The 16,768-nt window shown below is 47.1% G+C and overlaps 1 protein-coding gene across 3 annotated transcripts in view; it reads left to right on the top strand.

Annotated features, from left to right (window-relative positions):
• Positions 1-16,353, top strand: part of Rimbp2 (RIMS binding protein 2) — a 61,444-nt gene extending 45,091 nt beyond the window's left edge. The window contains exons 14-19 of one of the 3 annotated variants that reach the window (XM_051161415.1): positions 697-881; positions 1,413-1,581; positions 3,180-3,283; positions 4,758-4,829; positions 13,821-13,955; positions 16,028-16,353. In XM_051161415.1, coding sequence (XP_051017372.1) covers positions 697-881; positions 1,413-1,581; positions 3,180-3,283; positions 4,758-4,829; positions 13,821-13,955; positions 16,028-16,216 — 854 coding nt within the window. In that variant the 3' untranslated portion in view covers positions 16,217-16,353. Of the gene's footprint in view, positions 1-696; positions 882-1,412; positions 1,582-3,179; positions 3,284-4,757; positions 4,830-13,820; positions 13,956-14,416; positions 15,375-16,027 lie in introns of those variants that run through there. The other 2 variants (XM_051161416.1, XM_051161417.1) reach the window with 2 other exon arrangements.
• Positions 16,354-16,768: the final 415 nt, after the last annotated feature.

Raw genomic sequence — 16,768 nt, forward strand, 5'->3', positions numbered from 1 at the left:
ATCTGATGCCTCCCGCCGCTGAGGCACCTGCGCTCACATGCACATATCTGCACGTAATTAGAAATAAATCCTTTTGAAAAGGCATCCAAGGGCAAATGCAAAGTGGCCGTATTTAAGGGGCAGGGTTATTATGGGGTTTACTGTCTGCATGAGAGAATCTGCAATGAGCATCTTGCAGGTATAGCTAGACAACCACACACCTCACAGTATATCAAGTTGTACACACAGGCACATGCACACGCACACACAGATACACACATTAGGATACAAAAAAAAAAAATCACAATTATATACTGAAAAAGCATTAATTTCCTTCCATGAAAAGTGTATCTGCTGCTGCTGCTTAAACATTCAGAACTGGGAGAACAGCACTGTCAGCCATGTTGAATTCTGAAATATGAGGGTGGAAAATAACCTTGTACTTAGCCTTGTGTTCCACTGAGGACCCAAAAGGCATGTCATGGGGATGGGGGAGTCACATCTGCACTCTGAGGGAACCCAACACCTCTTCTGGCAGACTCAGGTCTCTTGCTTCCGTGGCCGATTACTGGCCCCATGCTGAGCCCAAACAGCAAAGATGGGTACACAGGGCTGCACCTTTTCATAGATTCACTTCATGTGTGAGCTGCGCCCCCATCCCGCAATTGCTCCACAGGCATCACATGACCCTCATGCTCTGTCCCCTGCATGCTCCAGATGAATACACTGGGCGAGACCGCCTTTCTCCAGACTTCTATGACGAGTCTGAAACGGACCCTGGTACCGAGGAGCTCCCGGCCCGCATCTTTGTGGCTCTGTTTGACTACGACCCCCTCACCATGTCCCCAAACCCTGATGCTGCAGAAGAGGAGCTTCCCTTCAAAGAAGGACAGATCATCAAGGTAGTGGTGTGGTGCCACAGGACGGGGGCCCGAGACTGATGGCGGGGATGGAGCGGCACTCATGCAAGCGTGGGCAGTAGTAGCCCTTTGGCCTCAAGGGCTGCTAGAGGAGACGGTCCAGGGCTGTGAAAGCCTTGAACACAGGACAAGCATTGCATATAATTCACCTAGGAAAAGGGGCACTGCCTTCACCTGTCTGCCTTATAGGATTGTGCACATACCTGTGCCTACACACCTAGGTGTGGCCTGTGCATGACATGGTCAGTCTGAGCCTGTGCGCACAGACCCTGAATTTGAAAAGCAGTGGTTTCAGTGTCTGACGCCTGAACCTCAAGCAGGCATGCCAACAAAGGGGGAGGGCAGAAGAGGCAAGGAGCCATGGCTACAGGTCCAGCAGGCCTGTAACTAAATAGGTGGGGTTTGAAAAGTGTGTTCTAAGTAGTTTTGACTTTAGGTGACTCTGCTGTCATTGGGGCTGATGGATGGCTGAGCCACCCTATCAGAATGGTCTGACATCTCCTGTGACTCCAGGTATACGGAGACAAAGACGCAGATGGCTTCTACCGTGGAGAGACCTGCGCCCGGCTTGGCCTCATTCCCTGTAACATGGTCTCCGAGATCCACGCGGATGATGAGGAGATGATGGACCAGCTGCTGAGACAAGGCTTCCTCCCCCTGAATACACCTGTGGAGAAAATAGGTGAGTGTGGTCCCTCAGGCTGCATTTGCACTTTGCAACAGACCATAGCAGGGAGCAGCTGCAGCTCCCAGAAGCACAGGCCACGCAGCGCCTCTGAGTGCCCAGTTCTCAGGAGGATTTGCTATCCATTATCGTTGGGTAAAACTCACTCTGCATACCAGTGCTGCAGTACACCTGTGCACTTTAGGAACCTTCTCATACCCTAGTATTTGTGCATGGACAGGAAAAGTAGAACTAAAAGTCTTAGCTTCTTGTTCTAGCTTGTTTTCTGTTGATAAAACATTTGGACCAAAAGCAACTTGGGGAGGGAAAGGGCTCATTTCGCCTTAGGGACCATCAATGAGGGAAGCTGTGGCAGGAACTAAGGCACAGACCATGGAGGATTGCTGCCTACTAGCTTGCTCAGTCTTTACAACCTAGAGCTACCTGCCCTTGGGCCGGGGTGTGGGGGGAGAGGAGGGGGAGTGGCACTGCCCTCATAGGGTTGTCCTCCACTCCTACATTAATCATCTCATCAGTCAAAATATAAAGGCCCCACAGACTTGCTCACAGGCCATTCTGATGGAGGCAAATCCTCCATGTTGATGTTTCTCCTCCCCAGTGTACAGTTAGTTACATTAATAAAATGCCATCGGTCTCTCTGGGGAGGATGGGAGGAAGGCTAACAGAAAACCCATCAGTGTTGTAACATGGCCCTTCCTCACGGGACCTGCTTTAGATTGGTACTTGGCTCAAGTGTGGAAACTGGTTGATAGGCCATGATTAATTAGTCTGTCCCCAAAGTAAGACCATTGGAGTCACTGTTTTCCTTGTGTTGTCTGTAATGGTAACTGTATTCACCTTGCCTTTGGTGATTCGAGGCTGCCACCTGGCCATGTCACTCTGGGTGACTCAAAGGCAGCTGCAGCATCAAAAAGATGTCAGCCCAGTATGGGTGATGACTCACCAAAACTACCCCTGGAGCTCCTGCCCACCTAGCAGGCGACTCTACTGAAGTCTCATTCTCTAGCTTTAGAAGCTAGGGAAGGAGCCTTGTGAGTCTTGTAAATTTCTGAGTGTCCTGATCTTTGTAAGTTTCCTTAGTTTCCTGAGTCTTAAGAGCCTCTGTCTGCTAGGCGTGGTGGCGCATGCCTTTAATCCCAGCACTCAAGAGGCAAAGGCAGGTGGATTGCTGTGAGCTCGAGGCCAGCCTGGTCTACAAAGTGAGTCCAGGACAGCCAAGATAGCATAGAGAAACCCTGTCTCGAAAAACCAAAAAAAAGAAAAAGAAAAAGAAAAAAAAAAAAGCCTCCATCTTCTTTCCAGGAAGTAAGGTTTCAGTTCAAAGGATAGCTGTGACTCTTTCCCAGAACCTCATGGTGCCTGCTAGGCCTCCCCAGGCCATAACCACGTGGTGCCTGAGACCACTTCGATTCAGTTTTTGGGAGGAGGTCCCTTATCTGATGGAGCGCCCATAGTATGGTGGGCACAAGGCCACTGGAGGCTGAAACAGTTGGCCCAAGCTGGAGACATTAGCAAGTTGCGCCCACTCTTCTGGGTGCCGAGTAGGGCTACCACTGATTTGGGGACATTCACAGTCAGACCTTGTGGACTTGCAGAGAGAAGTAGAAGACGTGGCCGGGGCCACTCTGTGCCCACGCGGAGGACGGTGGCGCTCTACGACTACGATCCGAGGGAAAGCTCCCCCAACGTGGACGTTGAGGTACCAGCCCCGCGTCCTTTCCTGCTGGCCTGGGACTGTGACTAATGCCTGGCTAAGCTTCTGGTGGGCAGCACACGTCGGCCACATGCCTTTAAGTCTCACTCCTGAGCATGGTAGAGAGGGAGACCCAGCGGTCAGCCGCTTCCCGGCAAACACAGGTCCACATTTTCAGTTACCCACGGTTAGTCGAGGTCCGAGGATGCCAGCAGAGACCCCAGAAGTCACTGATAAGTGAGCAGATGGCCATTCCTAGCCTCACTCACAAACTGTCCCACTCTACCCCACACAGCTGGGAGTCACTCTGACCCAGTATATCGCACGGGTTTGCCACTGGGAATACAGACAGGCTTGGTCCTATTCCAGAGTACGGTCCACTCGCTTCGTTGTGTTCTGAGTTCCTGTTCATCTCTTAGGGTGTCTAGTTTACACACCAGGTCATAGGCCTATGTGCAGAGTGGTGGCCTCTGGGTATGCATGAAGTGTTTGATGTCACAAGGACAGGTATGGTGGCAAATCTCCCAAGTTTCCTGGCATAACTATTGGAAGAGTGACCCGGGACCTGCACTTACTGGGCATGACAATATGAAGTAGAGAAATTTAGTAGAGAAATAAATTTACTGTGGCTGATGATCCCTCACATGCAGATGAAAGATGCTGAGCAAGGAGGGCTGGTGTTCCAGTGTGCACGGGCCTGGGGCAGCCGGACACAGCAGGGCACAAAGGTAGAACATGATCCGAAGTAAGGAAAAAACTCAGAAATAAGGCTGAGGTCTTTGCCTCCAGAGTCACTTGTCCCGAACCTGATTGATCCGGAGACTTGTGCACAGCTTCGCTGTACCCGATTATCAGTGACCCCGTGGGGAAGCTAATCACTTCACTCTCGCATTTAGAGACACAACTACACTAATAGTGCTCCTCGGCCAGCTTTCTGTTTCTACCTTCTGCTGGGCTCTCTGGTCTAAAGGATATAAGGAGAGTTGACTCCTGGACACCGGGGCTTGTGTTCAATGTTCTCTGCTGTCCCCACACTGGGACCTGACGCTCGGCTGGCATTTAACAGATGGGTGTTGAATTGATGATGTCGAATTTGGAGGTTTTCTTGGGGGCAAAGAGGGTGTTGACCAATGGTCCTCACTCTTCAGGGAGTGTTCCCCAATGTTCCAGGTGTAGAGTTACCATGTGACTAGATTTCCTGTGCATTACCAGGAGGCAATGACGTCTAATACACAGTGTTCCTCTCAGGCTTACTGAGAACAGGCCCTGCCCCCAGTCCCCCAGCTTTAAGCAAACACCCCACCCCCACCCCTGAGCTTTGAGCAACCCATCCCCCTCGATCCCTCAGTTTCGCACCCTGCATCTTGACACAGTTGAGAGACCGGTTAATTCCCTAAGCGTGGGGAAAAAACAGGGCCTTGTTTTGTAACACCTATAACATGTGGCAATATGCTATTAGCTCTGCCTTCTGTCTTTGCAGGCTGAACTTCCGTTCTGCACAGGAGATATTATTACTGTTTTTGGTGAAATTGATGAAGATGGATTTTATTATGTAAGTTTTTGGAACATCAAGAAATGCTGCTCATTTTGTGGGTCCCAACCCCTGGTTTGCTCTCTCTCTCTCTCTCTTAAATTAGCACATGAGCTGTGATCTGAATATGCCCCGTTCTGATACATTTGCCTGCTTGCTGTCTCTCTGAGATGAGCTGAGCTCTCTTTTGTATAGAATATATATAAATCTAGGGGCCAAAGTGACACATGTCCTAGTACTTGGGAGGATGAGGCAGGATTGTAGGCTGGACTATATAGCTAGACCCTGTCTCAAAAACAGAAGTGGTGCAGAGAAAGAGGGAGCAATGAAAGAAAAGGAGAGAGATGGAGGGAGGGAGGGAGGGAGGGAGGAGGGAGGAATGAAGAGAAGGGAAAAGAAGGGAGGAAGGGAAGGGAAGGAAGCTGGCACTGTGGTCTCTGGTTGCTCTCCACTAATTATAGTATTTTCTGTGTCTACAAACTGTAGACAAAGCGAACACAAAATTGCCACCATCCAAACATTTACAAAACAATTTGATTTTCTAGGTTATTTATGGCCTGGGCGGTAAGTTTTCCTTCAGGGAGAATAGGAATGATAAACAAAGCAAACAGGTGGATCAGCACCCACAGCCAGACTCTAGAGTCCGCCCCTCCCTGCTCACTCATCGCCTGTGTCAGCCACGGAGCCTCCCTCCTGTTCTACAGCTGTCTAGTGTTCTCTGAGGAGTCAGGGTGGGGTTGGCTTCCTGCTTCTAGAACTGGAAGTCCTTTGCATGTCCCCCATCCCTGTGGCCTCCTCCTGTGGCTGCTCCCCAGGGCCACCCATCTATGGCCTTCTGAACACAATTGGGAGTCTTGCTTCTCCATGCAGTGGTGAATGGCCCCAGAGGACCCCTCTCTGCAGCAGCCTCAGGTATGCAGGGGTTCAGAGCTGCCAAGATTTCACAGCAGGTTTGGGTGGGAGAGCCACACCTCCTTGCACAGAGTGGCAGCGTCTCTCTCTAGGTCATGGTCTACACTTTAGCTTTTCGCTTTGAGAGCAGTCTTGTTCTATGGATGTGGATGAGGTTGCCGTTCATTGTCTTCGCAGATGGTGTATAGAAAGCTCGTCACACTGATGGAAAGTCTTGTTTCTCCAGTTCTGTGCTTATTGTCCAGTGCGAACTTGTGGCTATGTTAATTTGCTTTTTTTTTTTTTTTTTTCTTTCTGAGTTAGAACATTATAAGGATCATTTCTAAAAGAACCTGTTCTGGGACTGGCTGGCTGGCTCGCTGGCTCAGAGCTTAACAGCCTTGCTTCTCTTGCAGAGGACCCATGTTTGGTTCCCAGCACCCATGCGCAGTGGCCTGCAACTGCCTTTAACTCCACCTCCCTCCTCTAACCTCCTCAATTGGCAGGCACTGCACACTCGCAGCGTATTACTCATACAAACACACGCAACACAGATGTAAATAAAGCTTTTTTTTTTTTTAAAGAAAGCTGCCCCATATCATATACACTAAATCCCACTTGTATGGAGGATTGCATAGACCACAGTTCTTGGTCTGCTCTTTCAATCTGTGTTTCTATAATGTATTTTATAATATCTCCAGGGGAATACTTTTGTAATGAGCTTTGCCCCTACCACAAACCCGTAGCATAGAGAAAGCCATACTTAGGTTAGGCTCAGAGAAAACTCTTTATATAGAAAAAGGTGCAGAAATTTATTCTTACACCTTTATATGTCTTTAAATCATTCTTTTTTTGTTTTGTTTTGTTTTGTTTTTTTGGACAGGGTTTCTCTGTGTAGCCCTTGGCTGTCCTGGAACTCACTTTGTAGACCAGGCTGGTCTTGAACTCACAAAGATCCACCTGCCTCTGCCTCCCAAGTGCTGGGATTAAAGGCATGTGCCTCCACACCCAGCATTAAATCATTCTTAGGAATTTATGAATTGCCAGGTGTGGTGGCGCACATCTTTAATCCCAGCACTCAGGAGGCAGAGGATAATGGATCTCTCCGAGTTCGAGGCCAAACTGGTTTACAAAGTGAGTCCAGGAGAGTCAAGGCTACACAGAGAAACACTGTCTCGAAAATTTAAAAAAAAAAAATTTTTTTTTTAACAGATCTTACTGTTATCCTCTACTGCAGGCTCTAGTTCATTTTTTCGTTTTGAGGTAACAGTCTCTTTACACTGTTCAGGCAGGCCTTGAACTTGCCTCCTGAGTGGAGTGGGAATGTGTGCATTCTCTGTGAGCCACTGCCTTGAACGTGTTTGTATCTGTTGTCATCAGCTGATTCTCTTTGAGTGTTCCAAGCGATGACTCTTTTGTCCCTGGTGCTTATAACTGTCAACCTCCACTTATCGTCTTATACGCAGAACAGTGCTGAGTAACTCCCCTTGGGTAGCCAGCTTCAGTAGCGCACTTCAGTAGCAGACCTGTCTACACAGGGGGGACCTATGTCTTCCTGATGTAGTTTATTTAATTCATTTTCTCATTAACACGTTGACATGGAATATATGTGTGCATATATGACTATATGCATAAGCATATACACAGATGCATATATACTGAATGGGCTTGGTTTCCTGGGTTACTACACTCCTTGTGACTATATGGGAGGCTCGTATAATTTTTGTATTTTAACTTGGGTTCTGCCACTCTTCTGCTGGTGCTTATCAGCTGTAAGGAGTGTCCTGTTGGGAGTCCTGGGGTCTCCCCCATGGAGTCATGACATCTACAAATAGAGACACTCTGACTTCCGCCTCTCTTGCTCAAATGCCTCTCTCTCTCTTGTCTTACTGCTGTGACTAAGACTTTCTACATCACATGAAATGAAGAAATGGACACCCTTGCCTTGTTCCTAGTTTTAATGAAAATACTTTGAAGTTTTCCCCCATTTAACATAATGGTGGCTATGGGTTTGTCATGTAGAGCCTTCATTATGTTGAGACATAATGTTGAGATGTGTTCCTTTTATTTTAACACGTAGGATGTTAAAAAGCTTTGTTTGCATCTATTGAGATGACCATGTGACTTCTGCCCTTGACAGTATCTACTTAATGTAACATGTTTATTGATTTACAGTCCCTGCATCTCTGGAACAAATCCAACTTGGTCATGGTTAGTGATTTTTTTTTAACCCATTGACCATGTAATGTGTGTGTATGTATGTTTATATGTATGTACACATACATGCATATATACTAAACGGGCTTGTTTTTCTAATTTCTTTCTTAATACACTCATCAGTTTGTGAGAAGGCTCTTGGATTTGTTGGCAAATATTTTGTTGAGCATTTTAGCATCTGTATTCAGCAGGGAAATTGGTCTGTAATTTTCCTCTTTTCTTGACTATTTGCCTGTTTTTAGTATCTCTGTCATCCTAGCTTTGTTCAAAGAATGTGGTAAAGTGGCAAAGTTCTTTTTCTATTTTATGGAATATTTTGAAAAACATTGATCTTACTCTTCTCTGAAAATTCATCAGTGAGTCCATCTGGGTCTGAACTTTTTTTTTGTAATGTTGGGAGATTTTAATCACTGTTTCAGTATCACTGATTGTTCTAAATCTAAATTATTTCATCCTGGTTTGTTTTGGTGGGTCATAACATGTCTAGAAATTCATCCACTTCTTTTAGATTTTCCAGTTTGTTGGAATATATGGTTTTTAAGGCAATGATGATTTTCTGGAGCTCACTGGTATCTGTTGTAATCTTGCTTCGCTCTTTGAAGAATCAACTCTCTGCTTATTATTCTTTGCATCCGTTTTTTCCATTTCATCAATTGCTGCCCTGATATAATTACTTCTTCCCATGTGCCGATTTGGCATGTTCCTTTTCTAGAGTTTTAATGTGTCATGTTGTTTACTCAAGATATGATTTCTTGATACATAAGCACAAATTTATCTATAGAGTTCCTTTTTAGGTCTGCCTTCATTGTATCCAAGAGATGTTGATACATGCTGTTTTCATTTTCATTTGATCCTAGTTATGTTTTTATTTCCATTTTGATGTCTTTGTTCATCACTCGGTTGTGTGTTATTTAATCTTGGTGAGTTTGTGGATATTCAAGGATTCATCTTGCTGTCGATCTGTAGTCTTATTCCATTGGTCATCAGAGAAGATACAAGGAATTACTTGTCTTTCTGCATTTGTTGAGCCTTGCTTTGTGTAATTATAACAATCTCTTTTGAAGAAATTTCCACGGGTTTCCAAGAACAATATGTATTCTACAGTGGTTGGATGGAATGTTCTGTGGGTGTCAAGTCCACTTGATCCAGGACGTCATTTAACTCAGATGTTTTTCTGTGAGAATGACCTGTCACCCACTATTACTGTGCTGGGCTCTTCTGTGACATCTTAGCAGCACTTGTTTGTGCACTCAGATGCTCCCTGTGTTCAGGCATGTGTGTTTAGAATGATGCTGTCCTCTTGAGGGATTGCTCCCTTGATCAGTATGAAGTCACCTTTTCTCACTCATTTGGTTTGACATCTATTTTGTCAGATGTTAGAGCAGCAACAGCTGCTTGTGTTCCAGATCCATTTTCTTGGACCATCCTCTCTGTCCTCCGCCCTAAGGGAAGTGTTGCCTTTTTGGTGCTTTTTGTTTGTTTGTTTGTTTGTTGCAACAAATAGATTCTTCATGTGTTGTTTTGTTTTTTTATTCCAATCTACTAACCTGTGTCTTTTGATTGGGGAATTAAGACCATTAAAATTCAGAGTTATTATTGAAAGTTGTGTATTTATTCACACAATTTTGTTTTTTTGTAGTGCATGTCTTTCCTTAGTATTATTGTAGTTTGGTTTGTTCTCCCTTGAAGTCTTGGGTGGGTTTTTCTCTTCAGACTGAAGGATTCTGTCAAATATTATCTATAGGGTTGGCTTGGTGGTCACAAATTCCTTCAGTCTCTTTTACTTTTTTGTTTTTCGAGACAGGGTTTTTCTGTGTGGCCTTGGCTGTCCTGGACTCACTTTGTAGACCAGGCTGGCCTTGAACTCAGAGATCCCCCTGCCTCTGCCTCCTGAGTTCTAGGATTAGAGGCCTGCACCACCACACCCAGCCAGTCTCTTTTACTTTTTAATTATGACAGGTCCTTCTGCCATGTATATAAGTGTGGGTTAGCAGAGTTGCTTTTCAGAACTTGAAATGCATTTTCTAGGCCAGCCTGATTTTTTTTTTTTCCCTGAGACAGAATTCTTCCATGTAGCTCTGGCTGTCCTGGAACTCTATTTGTAGGCCAGGGTGGCCTCTAACTCAGAGATCTGCCTGCCTCTGCCTCCATAGGGCCAAGATTAAAGGTGTATGCCACCACCACCTAACTGCCACCCTGATTTGAAAGCATCAGTTGCCATGTCTGTTGTGACTTGGTGTTTCTCTTTTGCCACTTTTAATGTCCCTTTTTTATTCTGTATGTTTAGTGCTTTGATTAAAACATTATGAGGGAGAGGCTCTTCGCTGGTCTGTGTGTTTTGGACAGGCCTCTCTCCCTAACTCTGGAGAGCTGTTTGTCAGTCTTGAAAATATTTTCTGTGACTTTAGAACCAGATTCTCTTCCTGCTATGCCTTTAAACCCATAGATTCAGTCTCTTTAGAGTGTCGCTTCTGTCTTAGAATTAGATTGTGTGTCTCAGTATTAATCATTGTCCTTGCTGGACCATTTCATTTCTTCCATCATGTCTTCAGGCTCAGATAGTCTGTGCTCTCCTTGATCTATTCTGTCATTGAAACTTTCCACAGTTTTTAAAAAAATTTTTTCCCATTTCCAGTACTTCATTCTAGGTTTTCTTCAGCATTTCTTTGTTGAATTCCTCTTTCACACCATCCGTCACCTTCCTCCTTTCCTTCAGCTGTTTGTTTTGAGCATCCTTATGACCACTCTATTGAGTTCTGTGTCTGGGATTCCATTCAGTTTGCTCTCACTAGATGCATTGCTTCAGGGTTAGTCATTTCTGGATTAAGCACTTCTGTGTCTTAGTTTTTCTTGTTTCTTAGATCACTGTGATGAGATTTATGCATTGGATATTATTTTGTTGCTTGGTTTTTAAAATTTGCTATTTTCTTTCAGTCGATGTATTTTCAACATTCAAGATTAGTAGAGTTGATTGTGTGGTTCATAAAAGAGCTCCCAAGTGCCTTGGTAAGCGCTGCAGGATTCCCTGGGTGGCACATTAACTAGAAGAACCACCATGGCTGCAGGATATTGCTACCCCACAGCTGTCACACTATCCAGTTAACAACAGGGACCAACAACTGTTGGAAGACAACCCAGGACATCATGGAGTGTGCACGGGCTCACTGAATGAGACTAGGAGTGCAAGGGAAGTATAGTGGGAAGGGAAAGGGTTAACAGTTAAGTTGACTTTGGAAAAAAAATCAATGAGATGGGTAAAGTAGGAAGAGGGAACAGCATGCATATTGTAAAGGTCCACAGATTCTAAAGAGTGTTGTTAGCTCTCAGGAAGGTTATAATTAAGAAGAGGAGGAGAGAAGAAAAGATGTAGGAGGGGGGAGCATATGAGATATGACTGAGGAGCATAATTAAAAATCATCTTAAACAAGGAGGGGTATGTAAACATCTTCAAATATGAGCAGCATACAAACAAAAGCAAAGCCATAGTATGTGCCTATGCGAGGGTAGAAATGATGTAATTGAAAATAGCAGAATACTTAGTTTTACCTGTTGGCGTGGTTATACCAAGTTGAAAGATGAAGTTCTCAGAGTCCCCCTGGCTCTAGAAGGATCCATGTTGCTGTGTGCGGGAGGGACCAGTGGGAGCCAGTGATCTCTGTAGTCTCATGTTCCTGTGTTCTGGGGTGGCATGGTATGTTTTTTCTTGGTAGTTCTCTTGGCCCCTTGTACCCACTGAGGCCTCGTCTGTCCTGGTAGGTTGGATGTATTCAAGCAGCAGCTTTTCCCTTGCAGTTTGAGCTGCTGTATCTAGGGCAGCTTGGTTAGCAGACAAGCTGGTGTGACGAGCGCTTCGAGCCGAGCTCTGCTTCCAGCAGGGATCTCCCCTGGCTTTGCATACTCTTCAACAAGGCCTCATCTCTTGCACAGAGCACTAGCTTTTTTTTTTTTTTTTTTTTGCTTTTTTTTCCCCTTTAGTTGGGTGTTAGGGGTGAGACGTCCAGCCTAGCAGCTTACCCAGAAATCCTTGGAGAATAATAAATTTCAGAACACTGGGTTCAATTTGCCACCCTGAGGATGGGGGCGTTTCCTTTGACTATTCTGTGGCATGCACATGGCATCTCTTGGTGATCTATTCATCCAGCAGACGACATTTTGGTTGCATTTGCCTTTTGACTGTGGCAGACGATCTAGGCATAGACACTGTGTGTGGCTCTCTGAGACCTGGCTCTCCAGGTTTGGGGGTATACACTCTAGAGGTGGAGCTGTGAGTCATATGGTAGCACTCTGTCTGGAGTTTCTGAAGAACCCGCCTCACTGTGCTCCCTAGCAGCTACACCACGGCATTTCTGCCAGTGTGACATGAGGGTCCAGTCTCTCTCCACATCTTCACCAGTATTTGTTTTCTGGTTTGGTGGGGGCGGAGGGGCAGCTCCAGGGATGTTCTTGACTGTACTCACCCTGATGCTGTAAGATCCATCTACTTATGTTTTTACTTTTTGTATTGGGGTAGGGGGACAGTGGGGATATGTGGAACTTGAGTAGCTCCTCTCCCTCCACCAAGTAGGCTCCAGGGATTGAACTCTGGTCCTCAGGCTGGTGACAAGCACCTTCCCCGCTGGTCTGTGTGCTTGCCCTGTTTTCAGTGATGCTGTGATTTCCCCCTTTTTGCCATTTTGTCTATTTATTTGAAGAAATGTCCATTTTTAAGTGTCTTTTGCTGCTTGGCTATTGTTCTAGTTAATGACCCTAGCAGAAAAAAACATTTCTAACTGCATATCCCTCCCTCAGGCCTGTCATTAGGCTTTGGGTTGCACACCATGATGCACGTTTTGATGAGTAGCTTGACCGTCAGTGAAGAGATACAACCCCATGTTGTCAGGACCAGCCAGGTTTTTTTGAGACAGGACTATGTTGTTTTGACCAGGCTGGTCTCCAACCTCCTGGGCTCATACAAGCTGTCCTACCACAGTCTCCCAAGTAACAGGCATGAGGCACCATTGCAACCATTGGCCAGCCAATTTTGAAGTTGGAGGCAGTTAGGGTTGGAGCTCCAGGGATGGAGTGTTGTGAGTGCTCCCTGAACTCCCCAGCATGGGTGCAGGTGTGTGGATGAACACAGCCGCAAGGGTCTGTGTGGGGGGAACGCTGTCATCTCCGCCTTGCTGATGAAACTTTTACAGTAATGAACATTCATCTGTTAAAAAGGAACACTGCAGCATTGCTGACTCAAGCAGGTCTGACTGTATTTTTGAATCCTTGGCTCCCAGTTCTATAAGGAGTGGCATCAGCTGGAGTCACTGCTGCCACAGGCTAGGCTAGCATGCTGCCAACTGTCTCACACCCTCAGCCATTTTTCCTCTGATACAGGGTCTCACCCAAGTTGCCAAGGCTGCCCTTGAACTCCCTCGGTAGCACAGACTGGGTCACTAGAACGCAAATCCCAGGCAAGCGCTTCACCACACTCGAGCCCTAGAGTCATTGGGCCCGGGAACCAGGGAGTGGATCCAAGCAGAGTTGGCTCTTTAGGACCTACTCCCTACTTCTAAAGCAAGAGCAGGCCAGACCAAGACCTGTATGGGACTGACGTTCCCACTTCTCAGGAGGCTGAGCAAAAAGGTTGTGAGTTCAAGGCTGACCTGGGTAACAGTGAAAGGAGGGCTGGGGATGTGAGTCAGCAGTCAAGCATTTGCCTGCCATGTTCGAGGCCCTCGATTCTTACCTTGTGCACAGCTGGGCTTGTTCTTATAATCCAGGCCCTTTGGGCGGTGCTTATCCAGCAGCCCTTCAAGTCAGAACCAACTGCTCACATCTGTCCTCTTAAGCTGGGTGTCCTTGTGGGAGAAAATAGGCTCTGGAAAAAGTGGCTCCCTTGACCCTCCCCCCCTCCCCACCCTGCCATTACAGGGAGAGCTGAATGGGCAGAAAGGCCTGGTGCCTTCCAACTTCCTGGAAGAAGTGCCTGATGATGTGGAGGTCCACCTTTCTGATGCTCCGCCCCACTACTCCCATGACCCACCTATGCGCTCCAAGGCCAAAAGGGTAAGCCATCCCCCTTAGCCTGCCTGCCTGCCTGCCTCCCTCCTTCCCTCTCTATGGTCTGGCGCAATCTTTGCATTGCTGCTTTCAATGACTTGGGCCCCACCAGCATCTGCCCTTATTTTTTCCCCTTCTGTCCTTCTTTGGGCATTATGACTGAAAATGCTTAGCTCCAACTTGTAAGTTGGTGTCCCGCAGAAGGACCCTTTGGCTTCAGTCAGTTTGCCAGACCCCAGGGTCTTCCCTGGCCTCGACAACAGGTGCACAGTTCAGCTGACAGAGTGAGGTTTGGGGACCCTCACCCCTTAGGGTTCTAGATGGCAGGGCTTACGCAGCGTAGCACACCTGCCTGAGACTGCATTCTCTTGAGTGTCTCATCTTTACGTTTCGCCATCACTGCGAGTTCTTATCTGTTGTATTTTACGTATATGTTTTTATCTCTTCGCTCATCTGCTTGGACATAGAAGAAGAGTGTTCATTTCACACCCTAATCAGGCATGTAGCCTTCACGTAAGTGAGCAACCGAAGACACCTTAGATACCGGCTTAAGCTACCCTAAGCGGACAGCGCGGTAGTCTTAAGACTTCAATGTGGGCTTAAAGAGAGAGAGAGAGAGAGAAAGAAAGAAATATGTCTCAAAACACCCATTGGACCTAAAGTATTAGGCTATCTCACCTGGTAACGGTTGCCCGGCAACTGGATTCATAGTGAAACGAAGCATCTCGAACAATCATTTTTTAAAATATGTCCATTGAGAATATGGGCAAGGCCAACCTTGGGAACATATTTCTTAAAGGTGTTTGTTTACACAGAGTGCGCCAGCGTGTACTCACAGGGAGAGCTGCCTATTGCATTGTCAGCTGCCCTCGGTTAAAAAGCACAACCGGATCCATGTGTTTACTGTAGCAAGTTTGATGTGTGATAGTAGCCAAGACAAAACTTCAATCCCAGATCAAGCCCTGAGGGGTGGCCTTAGCTCTGGGCATACCAAAGCTGGCCGGAACACCCAGGGGCAGCCCCTTGACCTTAGGAGGAGGTGTTCCCTCTCCTCAAAGTGTGATTATTCAGAGCTCACGGAGGTGCGAGAGAGGTGCTGGCACGCCAATGCAATACTGTCTCCTGACTTGGCAGCTCCCATGACTGCACTAGCTGGCCCCATGGTATCTTCAGGTGTGCTTTGGGTGCACCCCTAGGTGTTCTCCATTAGAGTTAGACCTTGATTTTAAATCCAAGCAAGCTTGGGGCCCCCTTGCCTTGTATGGTATGCCCACTGTATACCATGTATGAGTGCCCAGCTCTCACTTGCCAAGTTTTGCTCCGGGGAGTTCAGTGAACCAGAGGCCTGGCAATTCCTGGCCGTGCTCAGGCGTGCATGCATCTAGCTGCAGAATAAAGTGAAATTGGCACTCAAAGCCCCTGAGTCAAATTCCACCCCTTGGAAGCACTGTTGGTCTCTCCGAAACCCTGTGCTCTGTGGTGCGGGCAGCACGCACTCCTCTTATCTGGAAATGGTGAGAGTGTTCAAAAAAGGGCCTTTGAGCTTCCTTAGATTACAATTAAGGTTCATTTCAGTTTTTTTTCTTTCAAACAGTGTGCCATCCCCAAAGTTTCTGTAGGATTCTAACTGACCCAAGGGCTCACTCCGCCATGGCAGGGTTTTTAATCTACCCCACCTAGTTCATGATCCATCCAAATTACTGCTGAGAGCTTTTGCTTCACGATGCTGATTGATGGGTACTCGGCCACCTTGCCTGTCCATCTGATTGACAATAACTTCCCCTGCTTTTAGTCTGAATTTTCAGAGTAAATTATGACCTGGCCTTTCTTTGCCAAAGCGATGGCCACCCCATCTCCCAAGACAAAGACAGCGAAAGCCCATCGAGGCCAGCCTCTCTCTCTGAGAGGGGCCTTGGGAGCGGGCGTGTGCGTCTCATGGCATACTTTAAAAAATTGAAAGAAGAAACGAACCACCCACCCTTTCCCCTGGCTGGCGGGAGATGGGGCAGTACATGTTACCAAGGGAATTATTGTTGGCGCTGACACACTCAATAAAACTGTCGCAATGTACCTACTAGGTTCCTCCCGAGGGTTCAGGGACAGCAAGGAGAGCTCCATCCCCCACAGCCCATCTCCATTCGGGGTCACCTACGTCATCTATGGGTTCTGGTAGTCCTGGGAGAGGCAGGGAAATGTCCTCGAAAAAGAAAAAAGGGCTGCTCTCCAGAGGCAAGAAACTGCTGAAAAGGCTGGGTGCGGTGAAGTGACCCGTGAGCCTTCCGGACAATTCCAAAATCCATGTCACTTGCTTTAATTACAAACTAGGGCTTTCATGACTCCCAAAACCCAACTTTGACCCCACCCCCAGCAGTAGAGAGATGCACTCGTACACCACCATCCATGTAAGACCACTGGGGAGACTGGGGAGGGGCTGCATTGAGGGGGGCCCCCCTCCCTCTCCACTCCCAAGGTTCTATCCAAGGTCTGGGAGTGGGAGGGTGAGGGGCAGCTGGCTGAGCAGCAGGGGAGGGAGGGCTCGCTGCAGCCCCTCCCCCACCTGCAGTTCCAGCCAGCACACACTTGCCAGCAGCCCATACAGGATTTCTGACCTCCCCCCCTTCTCAAGATGCTTGCCTCGTTACGCGTAACTGTCATTTCCACTCTGGTCTTGAAATTCCTGGTTTAATTCGCCTTGATGTTCTGGCCTTATAACTGCACATTGGTTTGTACTGTCCAATAAAAACACCGTGTGTACTTCGCGTGTGTCGTGCGTTCCTGTCTTCATGCTCACTGACAGATCCAGTGGCTCCACACGGCAG

The sequence above is a fragment of the Acomys russatus genome, chromosome 19, assembly GCF_903995435.1.
Source record: "Acomys russatus chromosome 19, mAcoRus1.1, whole genome shotgun sequence".
Classification (NCBI taxonomy): Eukaryota; Metazoa; Chordata; class Mammalia; order Rodentia; family Muridae; genus Acomys; species Acomys russatus.